The sequence below is a fragment of the Aotus nancymaae genome, unplaced genomic scaffold (genome assembly GCF_030222135.1).
Source record: "Aotus nancymaae isolate 86718 unplaced genomic scaffold, 86718_ANA_hifiasm-v0.15.2.pri h1tg000032l_0, whole genome shotgun sequence".
NCBI classification, from domain to species: domain Eukaryota; kingdom Metazoa; phylum Chordata; class Mammalia; order Primates; family Aotidae; genus Aotus; species Aotus nancymaae.
Genome location: NW_026988445.1, coordinates 21,381,200 through 21,395,237, shown reverse-complemented (window position 1 = coordinate 21,395,237; position 14,038 = coordinate 21,381,200). Strand labels below are relative to the sequence as shown.

Here is a 14,038-nt window from a genome sequence, read left to right as displayed (position 1 = left end):
CCAAAAGGGGACAAAAATAAAAAGCTCCATGTGCGATAGCACCAGGGTCACAGTTCTTGGGGTAACAACACCTCCCCTGTCTTTTGCATCTTGCTGGAACCGCCCCATTCATTTCAATTACAAAGCCCAAGTCTCTGTGCAATGCAGCCGCCTGCCTGAACTGGTTTGCAGGTTTAAAAGCAGCACTTGGACAGACAATACACATTACTCTCCAACTGGAAAATATGCTGATATGCCGGACTTATAAGAAGGCTCTGAGAGTAGACTCATTTTTAAAAGATTATAATATCTACTAAATATCACATATACATTTTTTTTTTTTTTTTGGAGACAGGGTCTGGCTCGGTCACCCAGGCTGGAGTGCAGTGGCTCAGTCTCTGCTCACTGCATCCTCTGCCTCCTGGGCTCAGCGTCCCATCTCAGCCTCCTGAGTTGCTGGAACTACAGGCAGGCACCACCACACTCAGCTAATTTTTGTACATTTTGTAGAGAGGAGGTTTCACCATGTTGCCCAGACTGGTCCTGAACTCAGGGGCACAAGCAGTCCTCCAGCCTCTGCCTCCCACAGTGCTGGGATTACAGGTGTGAGCCCCGACTAGGGCCTCCTTTTTAAAGAAAAAAAAAAAACTAAAAAATAAATAACTTTTTTTTTTTGAGAAAGACACTTAAAAGGAATGAGATGCCTGCCTGCACAGGGCCTCTGCCCATCAGACAGTTCTTAAATCACCCTCACCAGGTGACACCGTTGGGGCCTTCCCTTTTGGCAGTCCTAGTGAAAATGGACATCTTAGCGTGTGGAAAGTTAATTGGGAATCAGAGATGATGATGATGATGGCGGTGATGACGGCGACTGCATTAAACCTTTGTGCACTGCTTAAAGCATTTGCAAAGTGCTCAACAATTACTGCTCTCTCATTAAGGCAACCATCACCGGTAAAGCAACAGCCACGTTAACTCACGCCCTTTCCCATTAGCTTATTTAACAATATGCCCCATAAAATGACTTTTGCGTGGCTGTAAAAGAGCCCTAGTCAACTTTTATGGCCTTTTCTTGGGGCCTTTCAGATGAGCTCAGACAGCAAGTCTGATGAGCGGCAACAGCTCGGAGCTGGGTGCTCTCCAGCCTGCTGTTTAGCAATCCGGTGGAATGAGTTAGTAAGTCGCAGTTCAGGAGAGCTCCTAAGCCGGAGGTTCAAAACATCTCATCAAAACCAGCACGGTCCCACCCTGCCAACGCTCAAAAAAGCAGTGTCAGGCCCAAACCTGGAGGCCATCAGGCAGACCTCCAAGCCGTGAATTAGGTGTCTTGGGAGGGAGGGCAAATTGTGGAGTTCAGGCCTCCCTGGGGGGCACACCTTCCAACCGTCCTAACTGGTGTGTGCAGGTGCTACGGCTTGACGCTGCGCACAGAGAAGCGCCCCGAACCCACCGCACAATCCGGAGCTAGAGGCAGCGAGTGACCGGCCCCCAGCCCTCCCCTTCCTTCTCCTCGCCCCTTTTCGGAACAGCAGGGGGTTTCCTATGAGAAATGCCCGCAGGTAGGACGGGGTACGGACCACCCTGGAGCCGGCGCCTTCTCCCTGCACCCTCAGCCCTAGGGCTGGACCGGCCCCCGCGGCTGCCATCGCCCCTGCCTCGGGCGCCGCGCGGGGACCACCCCGCCAGGTGAGCGCCTCCCGGAGCCTCTCCGACCCACCTGCGTGAAGTACAAGTTCATCAGCGTGAGGGTGAAGAACTGCAGGCACACGGGGAAGCAGTAGAGCAGCCAGAAGACGAAGGGGCTGAGCGAATTGGCGGCCACGAAGTCTTTGAAGTAGAAGGAGAAGAGGACGGTCCGCAGGGAGGCCCAGAAGAGGCAAAGGAAGAGGAAGACGCTCTGGTAGCTGAGCCGCTTGTGGCGGTAGCGCAGCACCAGCCAGAGCTGCACGTAGATGAACACGAAGAGCAGCGCGTAGAACACGGTGTAGACGACAGTGAGGCCGAGCTTCACGTAGGGGGGCACGGCCGGGGTCAGCGTGGGCGGCAGCGAGTCGTTGCGGGCCGGGTCCCACGGCGGGGTCTCCATCGGGCCGGGGGCGCTGCCGCGCGGCCGGGGACGCTCCGGCCTCATCTGGACTCGCGGCCGCCGCCGCCCCCGCGGGGGTCTCCGCGCATTGCGCTCCGCCTGCAGCCCGGAGACTGGAGGAAAGAAAACAAGCCGCACTTCCTCCCCCGCTACCACATGATTCACTGGGGCGGCCTTTGTCTGCGATTGGCAGCGCCGCGCCCGCCGCCCCCGCGCGCCGACCGGCCCCGCGCGCCCCCGCCCCGGCCCGCGCGCCCCGGTCCGCCCCATCCCCGACACCGCGCGCTCCCGCAGTGCGCGCCCCCAGAGCCGCGCGCCTCCTCCCCTTCCCCTTCCCCACCCCATCCCCATCCCCATCCCTGGGGCCGTGCGCCCCCAGAACCCCGCGCCTCCTCCCCAGCACCGTGCCGCGCGCCCCCAAAACATCCCAGCCGCGACCCGCGCCTCGGGGGATCGCGCTCCTGGCCTCGAGCATTCTGCTGCTGATTGCTTGTCTTGCAGAAGTTAATTCCTTTATTTAAAAACAAAAGTTTTTAAAAAGAAACTTTACAAGTCCTTTCCGCCCCCACCCACCCCCCTTTAAAAATAAAACTTTAAGACTCTGTGGCTATAAACTGGCCGGCGTCTGGAGTGATGTTTATTTCTAAATTCAGAAATGCCAAAGACAGGGTTTGTGTTTTGAGGTCAAATTTGTATACTCAGAATGAGGAAACAGAAGGTGCCCGCAGCTGCTGCCTCCTCTCGGATGCAAGCTGCGCCGGAGAGCCAGCCTCACGCGCTCCCAGCGCCTCACCTCCCAGCGATGCAGCTGGTGCCGGGAGGCGCGCGGGCCGCGGGGCAGTGGAAGGAGCCCACGGGGCTTCAGAGCGAGGTGGGACAGCTGACAGCACACAGCCTCCCTTGTCCGATCCAAGCCATCCCGAATGAGGGTCTGTCCCTGCCGCCGAGAGCCCTTTTCTTTTGCTTTTGCTGAGCGGCTTGCTCTTCGAGGCTGTACCGCGACTTAGTTTTTGCTCCGGGGCACCACGCCACCGGTCTTGGGAGAGCTGGGGAGTGTTCTGGGAAAAGGGAAAGCCGGGCTGCCCTCTGGAAACATTGCTGGGCAAGCGGTTCGGGTAAACAGAAGAAAGAAACCCGAATTTCCGAGGCTCCAGTAATTGTGATTTCTTACTCCACTTCGTGCCTAATTGTTCTTTTTCCAAAAGAGGGCCTGGCATATCCGGAATCCACCCTGGCTTTTGCTCAGAATTACTTCGTGGTTACAGCGCTCCCAGCGTATTCCAGGTGGTTCATCGGGGCCAAGTGTGCCTTTGGTGTGGACCTCCTTTTCTAGTTTTTCTATCCTTTCCCTCGCTCCCTATCGCTATTTCAAGAGGAAATATGGAATTGGTCTCCACGCCTCTGATTAGTTCCTCTCGGTCCCCGTGCTGCACAGAGCAAGTGGAATGATAGAATGATCTTTCCAAAGAATACACCTGGCCGCTTTACTCCCGTGCTTAAATGCCCTTCACTTGCTCCGCATACTTCTGGGGATAGAGTCTAAACTCCCACCCTAGCTTACCTTCCTGACTTATCTCTTCCAAGGTGTTAAACAGTGTTAACACTTCCTAACTCCCCTAGACTAAGAAAACGCTGCCCTTTCCTCCAACGACTGGCCCATCCTATCTATCCAAGAGGGTGTTACTTCCTGCAGAGAGCCTTTTCAGACCTCTCCACCCACCATACTCTCAGGATTAGGCTACGTGTTTCACCTGTGTGCTTCCCTAATAGCCTTGCCTAATTATTACCCTCCTCCCCGCGCCCCCCCTCGCCCCGCCCCACCCCACTCATTTCTGTGTCCTTAGGATAGAAACTACACCTTATTTACCATTATCTCCTCTGGCATGTTGGAAAAACATCCATATACATTTTATTATACTGAAGGAATATTGTTTGTCCACATAGGTCCAAACTGATATTTCTCCCCCAGTATGCACGGATTCTACCTCATGATCCAAGAGGGCTACTGGTGCTCCAGCCATTGAGTCCACATCCCAGGCCAGTGTTGGGAGGAACAGGCAAAGACTAAAGGGCACTTGTTTTCTCCTGTTTCTGGAGCCTTCCCAGAAAGACCAAATAATGCATCCACTTTTAATTGGTAGGACTTAATTACCCTAGTAAGCTGGCCACAAGAGATTGGGAAATGTAGTTTTATTCCCCATGGCATTGCACAGCTGACAGCCATGGTTCTGTAATTACAGATGAAGGGGCGAATGGATTTAGGAAAAATTATCTTGATCATACTTTCAAAGCAGCCAAAAAATGCCAGATGGCTACAATCATTCACTCCTTTGACTACCTAATGTCAAATGTGTTTCTTATCATCTTTACAATTCTGAAAATAAAGATGATATACCATAAAGATGCTCCCACTTAATATCCCTTGTACAAGTGAAAAGCATATTCCAGGCCAGGCACTCACGCCTGTAATCCCAGCATTTTGGGAGGCCAAGGCAGGCGAATCACCTGAGGTCAGGAGTTCGAGATGAGCCTGACCAACCTGGTGAAACTACACCTCTACTAAAAATACAAAAATAGAACTGATTATCATTCTATCATTAGCCAGGTGGGGTGGCACATGCCTGTAATCCAAGCTACTCGGGAGACTGAGGCAGGAGACTCGCTTGAACCCAAGAGGCAGAGGTTGCAGTGAGCCGAGATCGCACCACTACACTCCAGGCTTGGCCACAAAGTAAGACTCCATCTCCAAAAAAAAAAAAAAAGAAAGAAAGAAAGAAAAGAAAAGAAAAACACATTCCCTCTTACCCCCAAAAGGATGATCATTTTCTGTGTCCAGGTCCAAGCCCAGGAGCTCTGGGTGATAGCCATTCCTCCAATTCTGTCACAACCTCATCTCAACATTCTGTATCTTACAGACTAAATTACCCACCACTACATAAAATAGTAAGGAAAAAAATGTAAAGGAAAGAACCGTTCGTTATTAGGTTGGCACCAAAATAATTGCGGGTTGTTTTTGCCATTACTTTTAATGGCACGATTACTTTTGCATCAGTTTATAATATATATATATGACACAGCAAGAAAAAAATTTAAGTTAGAGTTCTTGTTTTTGTGACTGGTCATAAAGATGTAATCGGTATTTATGACTGTTCTCCTCAATAGACATTACAAAACCCCCCTTTCCCTTCATCAAGCATCTCAGCTAGTCAGGCATAGCCCTGATTTCTGAGGAATCTAAGCTTGTTAACATTTGCCCCTGGACATGCCAGTAGCAAGAGGCACTACCATGACTGAATTCTGTCTTTCGCCTCCTTCTGCCCGTCATATAACAGCAACTCCACTTCTCCGTGACGGTTACCATCATCACAGCCAACACCATCATATTATTCTTTGCAATTCACCCACTCCCATGAGGAGTCTGAAACAGCCAGGGTCTCAACTTTTATTTCAATTAAACCGCACTTGAATCCTCTGGGGTGGAAGAGTTCCTTCTTGGTTATTAAGACCTTCAAACTAGCCAAGCCTAGAGGTGAAGGAACGGGAAACAAGAAATTTGCAACTAAGTCACTGAGTGTTAGTGAAAGGTGCCATTCTCTTGGTTCCTGTAGCCATGTATCCTGACTCCAGGACAAATAGCACCATATGTCAGCTTTGAGTTTGAAGGAAACTCTATAGATTTTAGGACACCAGTGCTACCTTTCTGTGCAAGGTTGTCCTGCAGGCACAATAGTTAAGTCTGCAATTGGTCATTCCAGCACTGGATAAGGCCAGCTGCTATTTGAGGGGCAGAGATTAGCCCACCACATTGCTTCTTTCAGTGTAAAGTGAGGTCCTTGGTCAGAAGCAATATTGTATAAGATACCATGATGGTGAGCAAGACATTCAGACAGTCCTGGGACAATAATGCAGGCATGGGGGTCAAAGAAAGTCAAAGTTCAGAAGCGTTACCTATTACAGTAAGGACAAAATGCTTTTATCCTACATGATTAAAGACGTCTACATTGGCCAGGCGCCCGAGCGCAGTGGCTCACGCCTGTAATCCCAGCATTTGGGAGGCCGAGGCGGGCAGATCACCTGAGGTCGGGGTTTCAAGACCAGCCTGACCAACGTGGAGAAACCCCATCTCTACTAAAAATACAAAATTAGCCAGGCATGGTTGCACATGCCTGTAATCCCAGCTACTTGGGAGGCTGAGGCAGGAGAATCGCTTGAACCTGGGAAGGAGGCGGAGGTTGCCGTGAGCCACGATTGCACCATTTCACTCCAGCCTAGGCAACAAGAGTGAAACTTGGTCTAAAAAAAAAAAGAGAGAGTGAGGTCTATGTAATCTGCTCTCAGGTGGCTGTTCTCTAGGACTTCCCGAGTTTGGTACCTTTTGGAAGGCTCAGAGTTGGCTGGCGATGCTTATGAAAAGCCAGGTCAGTCTTGGCAAGGACGTCTAGATTGTTTAAAAAATGGAGCAGACAGTCCCTGCCTGCATGGTCACTGTGTCCATGAGCCCATTGAATAAGCAGTGGGTTAACCGGGGTCAGAACATATCTTACATACGCGTCCACCTGAATGCTAAGAGTCTCCAGTGGAGCTGGGTGTTTTGGTGAACCTGACTTGGTGGCTTGATGGATCAAAATAACATGCAGCTCAAGATGAGCAGCTCAGACTTCATGGTAATCTGACTTCTTGATGAGCCATTCAGTCTCTTCCATAGCTTAGGAGCAAGCCAACTCTTTTTCTCAAAAGAAAAATAGTTATTTGACAAATAAGGCATGGATGTGTTCCAAAACCCTTATAGTTGACACTGTGATTCTCCTAACAGGGTTTGTCACTGGTGACGTACATCTCTCCAGTCTGCCATCGACACTTTGAGCACCATTAGATCCACTGAGTCATAGATGACGAAACAGATTGCACTGCAGACTGAACCAAATGGAGCACCTCCTCTGCCTTGGGCCCCTTCTCAAAATCAGCTCAATTTTGAGACACCCCGTAAGTGGGTGAGGGCAGCACACTAATGTGACAAACGTTGCTTCCATAAATAGGACCTCAAGGCGTTGTGCTTCTGCTTCCTGTAGGAGGCCGTGCATGGCGTGGGAACTCATCCTTCATGTTGGAGGAGCTGTTTCAACCTAGACTCCCTGAAATGCTTCCCCGAGGCCACAGGCCCCTGTGGACTCATGAGATTTACATGTTCCTTACATGCCTAGAATAACTGCCATCCCTGCCTTGTATGTCCTTATAGCATGATGTCATTAATGTCACGGTGATGTCCTGAAGAACGTTAAAGTGATTGAGGTTTCTGAAGACCAAATTGTGCCACGGAGCCAGAATTGACCTAACCCTGAACAAGATGGGAAAAAGTATCCTTACTAGATGAGATGAAGTGGCTTTTGGGGTTCTTCACTTATTGGGAATGAGAGAGAAAAACATTTTCCTCCGGGGGCTGTGTGGGCTTGCTATATTGAAGTCACCACTGAATGAAGCTTATAATCACCTGTTTTATTTTCCAAGACTCGTCACCCCTCCATCTGTGTACCAACTAAGCAGTTAGATGAAGAAGTCATGGGAATTTACCTCTCCTTCTTCTCCTCCTCCCCCTCATCCTCCTCCTCCTCCTCCTTCTCCTTCTTTTTGATGGAGTCTTGCTCTGTTGCCCAGGCTGGAGTGCAGTGGTGTAATCTCGGTTCACTAGCAACCTCCGCCTCCCAGGTTCAAGCAATTCTCCTCCCTCAGCCTCTCGAGTAGCTGGAATTAGGAATTTACCACTTCTGTAGCATCCAAATTTAGGTCTGAGAGTTGGATGTGGGTACAACACTCTCTGTTGGGATGGTGTAAGTCAGACCTAGGGAGTTTTTAAAATTTTGCTTTTGTCAACTAGATGAAGCAGGGCCATAGAGGACCGCCCATCTCATTTGTCCTAAGAGCTCATATTCAGTTAGTTTCTGCCAAAGATCTTTGATGTGAAGGCAATTCTGATTCTCAGACTGGCCATTCTCAGACTGGTCATGATCACCATGCCTTGTACTGGGATAACCTCTCCCTTACTGGTGGTAGTGCTGCCGTTGGCCCCGCACCCAGGATCTTGGGAAACACGAGGGAGTCCACTCCTCTCCGGCAGCTCTCGATAGCATCCCTGATAGACGGAGTACAGCCACCACAGTGCTTTTGACGTCTGCTTCTCTCTCGGTGCCGTGACAAAGGGAGTGTCTTCTGGTCTCTCTCAGGGGACCAGTTAGGGGATTGGTGAATAAAATATTTATTTATTTATTGCACAATAAATCCATAGCAACATTCCTTTTTTTTTTTTTTTTTTTGATTCTTGCTTCTATATTATGCTGGATAATTTCAGGCATCTCAGCTTCTCTTGAATGATATGGGCGCCATTAAGTCCAGGTTTCATTCAACCAATGAACTAGACAAACAGAGTCCTCCCTCTGCTCCAGGAAGCAGACTGAGCTAGAGTATCTTAGTAAATAAAATGTTCTTTGCCTGCTGCTCTGGTTTAGCACCCTCAAAATCCATTCCCACAATTATTCCAAACATTTGTTTCCAGTATAAAGAGCAAAATCTTGTTGTTATTTTGGTGTGTAACTTCCCATCCAGGGTTGGCTTTATAACATGAAGGACATGTTGGTACCTGGTTCTGTCTTGGAAGACAAGGCGAACTGACTTCCTCAGGCAAGAACCTCATAGTTCTTCCAGCCAGGCAGGAACAGCCTCCTCACACTGGGAGAAAGGGCTGCTTTCTGTCATAAGGGGAGCCTTATGTACTGAGTACTCGGTCCTATCTGTCCCCGTTCTCCATCTTCTGATTCCAGCTCTTTCCAATCCGTCCCCGAACTATCACATAAGAGACCAGCGGAGGCTGTGCATTTAATGGATGTTGAAAATCAGAAACCTGGCTCAGCACGGTGGCTCACACTTGTAATCCCAGCACTTTGTGAGGCTGAGGCAGGCAGATCACCTGAGGTCAGGAGTTCGAGACCAGCCTGGCCAACGTGGTAACATGGTAACCCCATCTCACCAAAAATACAAAAATTAGCTGGGTGTGGCAGCGTGTGCCTGTAATCCCAGTTACTCAGGAGGCTGACGCAGGAGAATCGCTTGAACCCTGATGGAGGAGATTGCAGTGAGCCGAGATCATGCTACTGCACTCCAGCCTGGGAAACAGAGCGAGGAAAAGAAAAGAAAAGAAAAAGAAAAAGAAAAGAAAAACAGAAATCCACAGGCTCTCCATTTTGGCTGTGGTTTGACCATGGTTGAAAAAGATAAGGTATTATTTTAGCATCACCCTTGAAAGTCATCCAGACTCCTCGGTTTTCAGACTGTGTGCCTTGAACTAGAATTTCAGCCCTTGTTATTCACTTCTCAAGCTATCCAGCCATTAGAATCAACCACCTTTCCCCACAGCTCTTAAATTATTTGCCTCCCTCATACTGTTGTCTGGCAGCATCCACTCTATTTCCAAAACCTTTAATTTCAATGGGACCTTCATTGTACTGGGTTACTTTTACCACAGGTGACCACAAATGACAATTTAAGCCATGAGCCGTCTGAATTCACTATCTATCTGAATTTTCATCGTCCGCCAGCTCAACCAGACCGCATAACCAAGCTCAATTCTCACCATTCTCTGAGCGTATATTGCTGCCAATGCTCCTGCTGTCCGTTTCTATATTTCCCAGAGTTCTTGGTTGTAAGCAACAGAAGTAAGATTGGGTTAATTTAAGCAAAAAAAAAAATTCATTAAAAGGCACATTATGTAGTTCACAAAATCTTTAAGAGTGCTGGAAGAACTTGGAGATTAAGAAGAAGGAATGAGTCTGGGCATGGTGGCTCGCGCCTGTAATCCCAGCACTTTGGAAGTTTGAGGCAGGCGGGTCACCTGAGGTAAGTAGTTCAAGACCAGCCTGGCCAACATGGTGAAACCCCGTCTCTACTAAAAATACAAAAAAATAAAATTAGCTGGGCATGGTGGCAGGTACCTGTAATCTCAGCTACTCGGGAGGCTAAGGCAGGAGAATCACTTGAACCCAGGAGGCAGAGGTTGCAGTGAGCCGAGATTGCACCACTGCACTGCAGCCTGGGTGACAGAGTGAAACTTCGTCTCAGAGGAGGAGGGGGAGGAGGAGGGGGGAGGGGGGGGAGGAGGAGGAGGGGGAGGATGAGGGGGAGGGGGAGGGGGGGAAGGGGAGGGGGAGGGGAGGGGGAAGGGGAGAAGGAGGAACAATGATACCCAAAGCAATGCTGCAGGACTGGTTCTAGAGTAATATCACTGTCCCTACCACTGGCTCTGATACTAGTAGTTTGCCCCACAGAAAATACTAATGCTGGACACTGGAAATTGCCTGATCGCCTGTATCAGTTAGGCAAGAAGAAAGCTGCAAGTAACAGAAAATCTGGCTAATAAGAGATTAATAGTAAATGTTTGTCTTTCTTACATATCTAGATGTCAGTTGTTGCAAGCATTGATTCAACCATTAACAAAATCTCTCAGGGATCCTGACTCTCTCCATCCTTCCTCTCCATTATCCTTAGCATATTGCATTTCATCTTCAGAATTGTCCTCTCGTGGTTGCAAGATGGCTGCTCTAGCTCCAGCCATTACATTTGCATTCAAAGCAGAAATTGGAAGAAGACAGGAGTGACTCCTATATCATGAGGACAAGGTTTTACCAAAAAATACCAAGTCAGGCCTCCACTTCTATCTCTCTGGCCAGAGTGGGCCATAAGCCATCTAGAGCTACAAGGGAACCCAAGAAAGTACTCATTTGGCACGTCCGGCCTCTATAGTAGGGACAAAGGGAAGGGGTTATAAAGCATTTTGGATAAGTGAATCCTTCACTAGAATAGATTATGCAGTCTGTGCTTCCTTAAGTCACAAACTTCCAATTCAAAGTCTGGAGCAGGGGCATTTGATTAGCAGAGCCTAGACCGTGTGCTGTCATCCTAGCCCCAAGAGTGGCTGGGAGCATGACACCCTGGCATCTGCTGCTTCTGTGGTAGGCGCTTCAACTTCATTCCCTTCAAGAAGGGAATTTCCCAGGTGGAGGAAGCGAGTGCCCATGCTGGAAATCCAGATAGGGACAAATATCTTCCCATACTGTTACAGATCTTCCCAGATTAGTTTATGCATGTCATTAAAAGTTGAAAATTGGCTGGGTGCGGTGGCTCATGCCTGTAATCTCAGCACTTTGGGAGACGGAAGCGGGTGGATCACCTAAAGTCTGGAGCTCTAGACCAGTCTGGGCAACATGGTGAAATCCCGTCTTTACAAAAACACAAAAATTAGCTGGGTATGATGGCAAGTGCCTGTAATCCCGGCTACTCAGGAGACTGAGGCGGGAGAATTGCATGAACCCTGGAAGTGGAGGCTGCAGTGAGCCAAGATCATGCTATTGTTCTCCAGCCTGGGCGACTCCATCTCAAAAAAAAAAAAAGTTGAAAATTAACTTTTTGGAAAACGGATGTCACATTTGCATGAGATTATCTTTTTTATTATCTGTCCTCAGGAATTCTTTTCTGTTTCCTTTTAAATATTTAGGGAAGGAAAGGAAGGCAAGCTAATTGGGGCTACCTGCTTGAATTAAGATCTGATTTCCATTTTATGACTGGAGAGATGAAAACAGTCTAACACAGATTGATGGTGACAGTTGCATGACTTGGTAAATTTACTGAAAATCAATGACTTGTGCACTTGAAATGAGCAAACAGACCCCTTCCGTGCTTCCTGCCAATAAAACATATCTGTCTGTGTTCCACTTCAGAGGACTAGCATTTCCAAGGTGGCGAGTAGCTCGTTTCAACAACCAAATCCGTGCTAGTATTTCCCTGGGAAGGAACACTTTGTACCGTTTGGTTCTGCTGATTCCAGCTATAGAAATCAATTCTCATTAGGAACCATATAACCAGCCGTAGCCTGCTCAATCTAGAATATTAATAGAGGCTCCCAGACAGAACACACTAGCCAGAAGGAATGTCAGTCAACTAAGGAGATCAGGCCCCTTAAAAAACAGAAATCTTGCCAGGCACAGTGGTTCACGCTTTTAGTCCCAGCACATTGGGAGGCTGAGGCGGGTGGATCATGAGGTCAGGAGTTCGAGACCAGCCTGGCCAGCATAGTGAAACCCCATCTCTACTAAAAATATTTTTGAAAATTAGCTGGGCATGGTGGCAGGCACCTGTAATCCCAGCTGCTCAGGAGGCTGAGGCATGAGAATCGCTTGAATCCAGGAGGCGGAGATTGCGGTGAGCCGAGTTTGCACCATTGCAGTCCAGCCTGGGCGACAGAGCTAGACTCCGTCTCAAAAAAAAAAGGAAACCTTTACCTAATAGCAGAGAATCCCATCATCAGACTGGACTTATTTACATTCATAGTTGTACGTTGTTAGAGGAAACTACCCCAGCAGTTACAGTAGAATTCTAAAAATTCAAGCTTTGAAAACTGAGGATCATGTGGCTCTTAGTCTCTGAATTCTGCCCATAAAAGACTTTTTGTTTGCTCTACACAATGACAAGTCCTGCTTTACCAAACCTAAAGTGATAGAAACACACAGTTATCTCTTCACTCCCACGATCAGCACATATTAGGTGTTGGATTCATTACTGAATGAACAACTGAGTCACTGGCTGGGGTTTTTATTCTTAGCCACTCAGGACAAAGTCAACATTTCTTGTGAGGTTTTTGGTTTAAGTCACAATCTTAAAATTTGAATGCTAAGCGTTTCAAAGGTTTCAGGAATGCTGAGATTCAAGGAGTAGGTTAGAGAGCGTAAGTGGTAAGTAGGGTTTTACAAGCTAAGATTATTCTTATGTAAAAGCCAGGATGTTTTAAAAGTTCCTATTTTAACTAACAAATTGTACTTTTTGTGAGATATACATGAATTTTATACCTTATTTTTGCTCTTGTGCTTGTAATCCCTAAATTGAAAGACCATCAAGCATGTCAGATTTTTTAAAAACGTTATCGAATAAAAGTTCACTTATTCCAAAGTGTACAAGTCAGTGATTTTCAGTAACTTCACCAAGTTGTACAACTATCACCATAAATCTGTCTTAGGCTGTTTTCATCCCTCCAGTCATAAGATAAAAATCAGATTTTAATTCAAGCAGGTAGTTCCAGTGGGATTCTTTATAATAAACTTCAAATCTAGGACAATCCTTAACTGGTACCTAAGCAAACAGGCAGATGGCGTAACCCTCCTAGAGTTGCTCAGAATGCACTATTAATGATTCAATAATTTCATTAAAACTTTGATATTAAGTGGATCTGGGGTACAAAAGGAAATTTAGTATAAAAGGTCAAGAACATAGACTATTTCCTATTCGCCTGAAAACAGAATGAAATTGTTGCTATAGAGGAATCCTAAGCATGTTAACATCATATCCTTGGCAGGGCATGGTGGCTCATACCTGTAATCCCAGCACTTTGGGAAACAGAGGTGGGTGGATCATGAGGTCATGGGTTTGAGACCAGCCTGGCCAACATGGTGAAACGCCATCTCTACAAAAACTACAAAAATTAGCCGGGCCTGGTGGCATGCACCTGTAATCCCAGCTACTCAGGAGGCTGAAGCAGGAGAATCGCTTGAACTCAGGAGGCAGATGTTGCAGTGAGCTGAGATCATGCCACTGCACTCCAGTCTGGGTGACATAGCGAGGCTCTGTTCCCCACCCCCCACCCCCCAAAAAATCATACCCTGCTCCAGGAAAGTCATAGTGAGTGGTTTGCTCAAGTTTCAGAGGGGAAAATTAGATCCAGTTCTTACCAGGAGTTCTTGCAAAGGCATTTAAGCTGCCTGATAATGGTCGATGTTCTTCCTAATAGGTTCCCGTTTTTTTTCCAGAAAAAGCAGTGTTTCAAGGAGCTCATGCAGGAAGAGGAGGCTGGTTGCACACACGTAACTTCATTACATCAAAGGGACTGAGAACTGACCACCTCTGGCTTTCAAGAGTATAAGATTCGTGCACTGTGGGGAA

General features: G+C 47.8%; 1 protein-coding gene across 1 annotated transcript in view; it reads right to left on the bottom strand.

Annotated features, from left to right (window-relative positions):
* GPR137B (G protein-coupled receptor 137B) overlaps nt 1–2,194 on the bottom strand; it is a 72,533-nt gene extending 70,339 nt beyond the window's left edge. Inside the window, exon 1 of the mRNA XM_064383622.1 lies at nt 1,697–2,194. Coding sequence (XP_064239692.1) covers nt 1,697–2,110 — 414 coding nt within the window. The 5' untranslated portion in view covers nt 2,111–2,194. The remainder of the gene's footprint in view (nt 1–1,696) is intronic.
* Between the last annotated feature and the right edge of the window lie 11,844 nt (nt 2,195–14,038).